The sequence below is a fragment of the Scatophagus argus genome, chromosome 13 (genome assembly GCF_020382885.2).
Source record: "Scatophagus argus isolate fScaArg1 chromosome 13, fScaArg1.pri, whole genome shotgun sequence".
Classification (NCBI taxonomy): Eukaryota; Metazoa; Chordata; class Actinopteri; family Scatophagidae; genus Scatophagus; species Scatophagus argus.
The window spans coordinates 9,894,712-9,901,792 of record NC_058505.1 but is presented as its reverse complement, the minus strand read 5'-3'; the positions used below and the strand labels follow the sequence as shown (position 1 = coordinate 9,901,792).

The 7,081-nt window shown below is 42.9% G+C and overlaps 1 protein-coding gene across 1 annotated transcript; it reads left to right on the top strand.

Annotated features, from left to right (window-relative positions):
- The first annotated feature begins 295 nt into the window (after positions 1-295).
- On the top strand, positions 296-2,451 carry foxc1a (forkhead box C1a). Its single transcript, XM_046409327.1, has one exon. It carries the CDS (start codon positions 595-597, stop codon positions 2,005-2,007), a length of 1,413 nt encoding a protein of 470 aa, XP_046265283.1. The 5' UTR covers positions 296-594; the 3' UTR covers positions 2,008-2,451.
- Positions 2,452-7,081: the final 4,630 nt, after the last annotated feature.

Sequence of the window (7,081 nt, the reverse complement as noted above, 5' to 3'; positions counted from 1 at the left end):
GTCGCCGGTTTACTTTAGACAACAACAGGTCTGATGGAGGATCTCTTGTTGTGACAAAGTGTTCGGGGATATGCACTCCATGCTCTGATTGTGTACATGTGAGCTGCTCTGTCACGTCTGAAGGCTTGGCTGGAGTGGGCTGGGAGTTACCGACACCTCCTCTCACTTTTCTTTCTTTTCTTTTTTTTTTTTCTTCAAGCCCAGAGTGTGGCCGGGAGCTCTCTGCTCCCCTCTGCACGGCTTGACTTCCCATTGGACAACTCGTGCACTTTTGGGGAGGAGCCACAAAAAGGGAAAAAAGGGAGGAAAGAATTTAACTGCGCAAAAATCGTGTGGTGACGGATGTCCAAAGTTCAGAAGTTTTTCAATGCGAGTTTCATAGAGACACAGAGATGGGGACGGCTTAAACATTGCTGAGGTCCAGCACGCTGCACTGTTGTTAAAACTTTTCTCTCTCTTTTTTTTTTATCCCCCCTTGTTAAGTGAACGGTGAGGAACTGTGATTTGAGCGCCTCAGCCTTCAGAGGAGGGAGAAGCGGAGCTCTCGGTCTGCGTATTTTGGAGCTTTATTTTTCGCCGGATCAAAGTGGAGACATGCAGGCTCGCTACTCCGTCTCCAGTCCCAACTCACTGGGCGTCGTGCCGTACATCAGCAGCGACCCGAGCTACTACCGGGCCGCTGCCGGTGGGGGATACACGGGGATGCCAGCACCTATGAACATGTACTCTCATGCGGCTCATGACCAGTACCCTGCCAGCATGGCCCGGGCATATGGACCGTACACCCCCCAGCCTCAGCCCAAGGATATGGTCAAACCCCCCTATAGTTACATTGCGCTCATCACCATGGCCATTCAAAACTCTCCTGACAAGAAGGTGACCCTGAATGGGATTTACCAGTTTATTATGGAAAGGTTTCCATTTTACCGAGACAACAAGCAGGGCTGGCAGAATAGCATCAGGCACAACCTGTCTCTGAATGAGTGTTTTGTCAAGGTACCCCGCGATGATAAAAAACCCGGTAAAGGCAGCTACTGGACTCTGGACCCGGACTCTTACAACATGTTTGAAAACGGGAGCTTCTTGAGAAGGAGGCGACGGTTCAAAAAGAAGGACGCGATGAAAGAGAAAGAAGAGCGGCAGCAGAAGGAGCTACCACCGAGGCAGCAAGGCCGGGACCAGGAGCAGCCTGTGCAGGGCTCCAAACCTGTGAGGATCCAGGATATTAAGACGGAGAACGGGACAGTCACGCCACCGCAGGCCGACTCGCCCTCTTTGAGCACCGTGCCCAAAATCGAGAGCCCGGACAGCAGCAGCATGTCGAGCGGGAGTCCTCACAGCATCCCCTCCAACAGGTCTATCGGCATGGACAGCTCCGAGCACCACCAGCACCACGGCCAGGCTTCGACCCAGGGCTTCAGCGTAGACAACATCATGACCTCCCTCCGGGGGTCTCCACAAGGGGCCACTGAGCTCACCTCCGGCCTCACCGCCTCCACCAGGACAGGTATAACACCGTCTTTGTCCTTAAACTATTCTCCAAGTCAGACATCTGTCTATAGTTCACCCTGTAACCAAAACTCCACTACCTCCAATGCAACCTATCATTGTAACATGCAAGCCATGAGCTTGTACGCCGGGGACAGATCGAGCCACTTGGCACCGAGCACCACCGTGGACGAAACGTTGCCAGATTATTCAGTTACTACCACCTCATCCTCCCTGACCCACGGTAATCTAAACTCTGGGCAGGAGGCCCACCATCCCCACCAAGGGAGGCTGACCTCATGGTACCTCAACCAGGCCGGAGACCTGGGTCATCTGGGCGCTACGTACCCAGCACAGCAGCAGAACTTCCATTCAGTCCGAGAGATGTTTGAATCCCAAAGAATTGGCTTGAATAATTCACCGGTGAATGGGAATAACAGCTGTCAGATGTCATTCCCACCGAGCCAATCCATCTATCGCACTTCAGGAGCTTTCGTGTATGACTGCAGCAAGTTCTGACCAAAAAAAAAAACCCACAAACAAAAACAAAAAACAAAAACAGGCCCAATATTTTCATCACGGTGTTTGAACGCTTTCAGTAAAATCCCTGGCCCTCCATCTTACCTGCCCACACCACATGGACTAATATGAGACAGATAACACAATCAGAAAAAGACTTGATCTTGGTTTTTCTAAAGAACAGTGTTACTGCAAATAACACGTAAGTCTCTCTTTTGCTTTTGTGGCTTTATATGATATGTTAAAGATATGTCAGTTTTCATGGACGTGTAAATTGCATATAGTAATTTATTTCTAAAATGTAGCCGGATATTATGGACCAAACACCAAAAAGTGTTTCTAAATTGAGTTGCCTTAATTGTCCAAAAAAAAAAAATATTAAAAAAAAAAACTGTTCCATTATAAAAGTAAGAAAAAAAGGAACGTGTATATCGCCGTACTATTTCAAAGATTCTTCTTTTGTTGAAAAGTATCTTGAAGGATTTGTTTGTTTGTTTAATAAATTGTCATTTTATGTGAGTTAAAGTTACGCCTCGTTTCTTACAGACTCGCAAACAGGATAGTGATATTTTATACTGAGCCAGGCCCGGGATAGTTTTGTGTTGAAGGTAAATCGGCCTCGTTATTAATCTGATTTGACCCTCTGAGATTTAGGCCTTATTTCTTTAATGGTGTGTGTTCATCACAGTTGTTTAAAATAAATTCAGGATGTTTGGACTGTAATCTGCTGCACTGCTTCAGATTTTAAACATTTATACTCTGACAAAAAAAAAAGAAAAAAAGAAAAAGTGCTCACTTGTAATTATGTAGGAACTTATATTTTGTTTCTCACCCCAGAAGGAGAAAAACCTTCGAGGAAACAGGAACAAAAAAGTAACTGAGGCAAAAAAAGAGAAAAAGGTAAATTGGTATCCAGCAGCTCGCGCACGTCCAAATAGAAAACGCCTTGATGTGTTTATTTCTAGGTTTTCTAATATTCATAATTCAGTTAGTGTTTATATTTTCATTTGGCACATAAGAAACGTTGAAGGCTTTTATACGAGATGATCAGAGACCGTGTTGACCCGGAGGCCTGGACCTGGGAACCAGCCTGCACGCAGCACAACTTTGTTTTGGATTGCGTTGTGTGTTTACTGGCGCATACCAGCGCTTACTCAATATCATACCACACATGCCAAAGATAGTCCCGTTGTCACTTCGGTCTTAATGTCTGAATTCTCACCAGTCTGACAACTTCAGGCTGCCCGTGAGTGGAGACAACGACCGCCACGTTTTATTATTCATAACTCATCCCAGTAATTTTTTTTTTTTTTTTTTTTAGTGTGTAGCTGTTTAACTGCAGCAATGAGGAGATATTAAACTGGCTTTATGTGCTCGACATTTTGGTGTTTTATTGTAATCCTAGTTGACAGACGTTCCTCAAAAGCGGCTTTAAAGGGCTGTTTTCCCCTCAGTGGCCTTAATGAATGGGGATCAATGTCTTTTAATCACGTTCAGTGGAAACTCATAAACCACTTTAACGCAGACATTTAGTCAGTCCTTGCATATGCATGCGCGGAATCTTTAAATACAAAACTTGTCTGTTGTCCTTCACCTCCAGGCGGCAATTAAAGCGTGATTTTAACTCCTTTTACTTATTTTATTTGTTTCAATTTTAGAATCTGTCAAATATAAATTAAATGCAGAGAGATATTTATTTTAAATGTCATTAATATAGAATATTAAAAAAAAATAGGTTAAACTAGTTTCTGCTTGGATAAACTCGTGCGTGACTTGTGCATAAAACTGCGCAAGGCTACAGTCGCAACAACAATAGTAATAATAATAATAATAATAATAACAATAATCACTACTATAGGATTGCAAAAAAATATCTTAGTTTATAATCTTTAGTTAAATAATAAAAATTACTAATAATATAATCTGTTATTAAATTGGACTTTAAAATATACCAGCTAATAAATATTATAATAAATACAATTACACTAGATAGACACATGAATAGATGGATAATTTATGGATCCCGAGGGAAATACACATCTGTTAAATTCCAAGGCGAACTGTTTGATTTTCTACCAAAACTCTTTCATTATGTGACTTTTTGAGAATCATGCAGAATTTTTTTTTTTTTTTAATTTGCCAAAGTTTCCTTTCTAACACAAACAGAAGGCGATGGCAGCTTGTTCTGCAGTCTACTGTGTCAGACACCAACCTAATCCGGACCGCGTAGCATGTCGGACTACACAAGTGTGACTCTGAAATGAAATGTGGCTGAAATGGGCTTATTCCTCACATCCTTACCGGCTGCCTCAGGCCTCTGGAGCAACCATACTACAGCAGTAAAACCGACAGTATAACACATCAAAACAAAACAGGAGTGAGTTGCATGTCGTTGCCTGCGTTACAGTCCGTGCAGGTTTTATTGTGATATTCCCGAACGACAAGCGCAAAGATCGAAAACAGAACATTTATTCACTGTAGCCACAAAGAAACGCCGCTTGTATGTCTCAAACTCTCCCACTGCACCAACTATGACCAGACCCGTAAAAGTCCTCAGATACTTTCCCAAGTATAGGCCTAATAAACAAACGTCGTGTTAGTCAAAAGATTGATGGCGCCCTCACAGAATAGACCAGGTCAGGAAGGAATAAAATTCAATCAGAGAGCTGGAATCGTTTTTCATGAGACGGAAAAGGCAGAGAGGGAGACGGGGGTCAATGAGGAGGATGTCGGCCGCCCAAGCACCATCAACAATATAACAGGACGTAGCACACACACACACACACGCAGAGAGAGAGAGAGAGAGAGAGAGAGAGAGAGAGAGAGAGAGAGAGAGAGTAGAGCTTGGAGAGGTGTGTGTGTGTGTGTGTGATTCGAATTCATTAAAACTGTAAGCAATACAATTTAATAAGACGTTAAATACGTTTTCAGAATTATAAGACACGAAGAAGTTGGGCAGAAAAACAGTTGAAAATGAAGATTATGACCTACAACTTGTACTTTGCGCACTGAAAATGGACTGATACTTCAATTAACACCGAGCCTTCAGTTTCCCCCCGTCCTGTCCCGAGGGGGTCCCGCAGCAAAATAGGCACAAATTTAATTTCACTTTCATTTCCCTTTTTCAGAGGAAGGCAAGGAAGGAATAATTTAGCCTACTAGCCTAGTCTATTCTCTTCCAGCTATTCGTCCACACCCACAGCGGGGACGGTTGTGTTAATACAATAAAAACAACATCATCAACAACAACCTCGATCAGATATTTCTCAGGTTTAAATCTCATTAAACGGGGGGGTCTGTTTTGGGGCTCCTTTAAGAAGACGTTTGGGGACCCCTGCTCAGCTTGTGTGAGGCTTCAGTCTGAAATGTTCCGCTACATTCCTGAAAATGCACAACTTCCCTCACTGCTTTGGGTCAAATAGAAAAGACAAAAGCGTCTATGTTGGCCAACCTTTAATATTTAACATTTCATCTTTGAGGAGACTTTCTTAGCTCACGGCCTTCAGAAGCAGATATAGGAAATTATTTTAAAATAACTCTTGTTTATTATTATTATTATTTGGCATCGATTGCACGCATTATTATTTTCCGAAACATTAATTGAGAGTAAATGTTCGTTGGCGTATTTAGGAAAATCCAATGATCCAAAACTGTTTAATCATCGTATATTTTGAGTGTGATTCGGTAGCCTACAGAAGGCGAGACGTGTGTTAGCCCGTCTGTTTGGAGGTCAAGACAAAGTTCAAAGAAATACCACCCCAATAACAATATTATTATTTTAAGATAGCATGGATTAAATATCAACTAGACACAAACTAACCGCATTATTCAGAAATTTACAACAAGACTGACTGACTGCAAACCCGTGAACATGTTGTAGGTAACAAACATGTCAGCCGATGAAGCCCAACCACAAATCAGGTGGAAAACCTTGAATCTCGACACTGTTATTACCTCGACAGGCCTGACTTATCAAATGATAACTGGGTGTGGACTGGAATTACTTTTAGGTTATAGATATATTTGTCTTTCAAGTGTTGAAGTGGGCCTGTGCTGTTTTGATCTGATCGAAATGTGGATATTTTATCTAGAGAGGAATAAGCATTTTTTTTTAAAATTAAATATTACACAATATCTGTTCTCTCTGGTGCTTCTACAGCCGCGGAGGGAAAGTTTGAGAGCAGTGACTCTATAGTCTATATGTCTGCAATTTTTGGTAATCTAAGAACCGTTTATTATTCCATCGTGCTGGTTGTAAAGGGTGCCAGCTGTGCGTAAAAAACGCATGCGATTGAGCCAAAACTTTTTTTTCTCGGATGAGATCTCCTACGTGGCTACCTGCAAACTTCTGATGCTTATTGCACTGAAGTCTCTGTTAGCTCCCCTGCAGATTGTGTGCACCTGTATGCCTGAGTGACCAGCTCAGCTCAGTATGGAAAATGCTGTGTTTTAGTTCTCGGATAGCGTACAAGACCCGAGCTCCGAGCGCCATCTGTTTCTAATTAGGAGTCCATAGACGCAAATTCCGTCTGCTCTGCGGCCAAACGAGTGAAAGGTTGGAGGTCCAGCACTTGTCTACCATAAGGAGAAAATAACCGCTGCGTGCAGCCTCTCATGCTGCACGTCTCATGTTGAAGACAAATGATAATTTTCAATGAAATGATTCACTCGGCTTTGTCAAAACAGGCAGAGCGATGAGGTGTAAACAAGGCTTCTGGATTAAATAATGGACTTGAAGCGCTGCAGCATCTTCAAGTCAAAAGCAGTGAAACCGTGCAGAGCTCGTGTGCGCTGGGACGGCAGGATAATGGGGTACTGTGGATTCAGACCGACGGGAAACGGCCGACCTGCGAATAACCCGACAGCCTTGGCGAGATACCTCAAAAAAAAAACGAACAGAGTTGCCTTCAAGTTACACAAAACCTGCTTTTCTGCTGCTCGGGCCTGCGGTTTCTAATTATAGCACATTTTTACACGCCGAGGACTCGAATGCCCCAATTATGCAGCGTGACATACAGTAATTTATTGTCAAATGCAGTTTAATTTTATGAATATATCTGAAGGTCTCGTACAG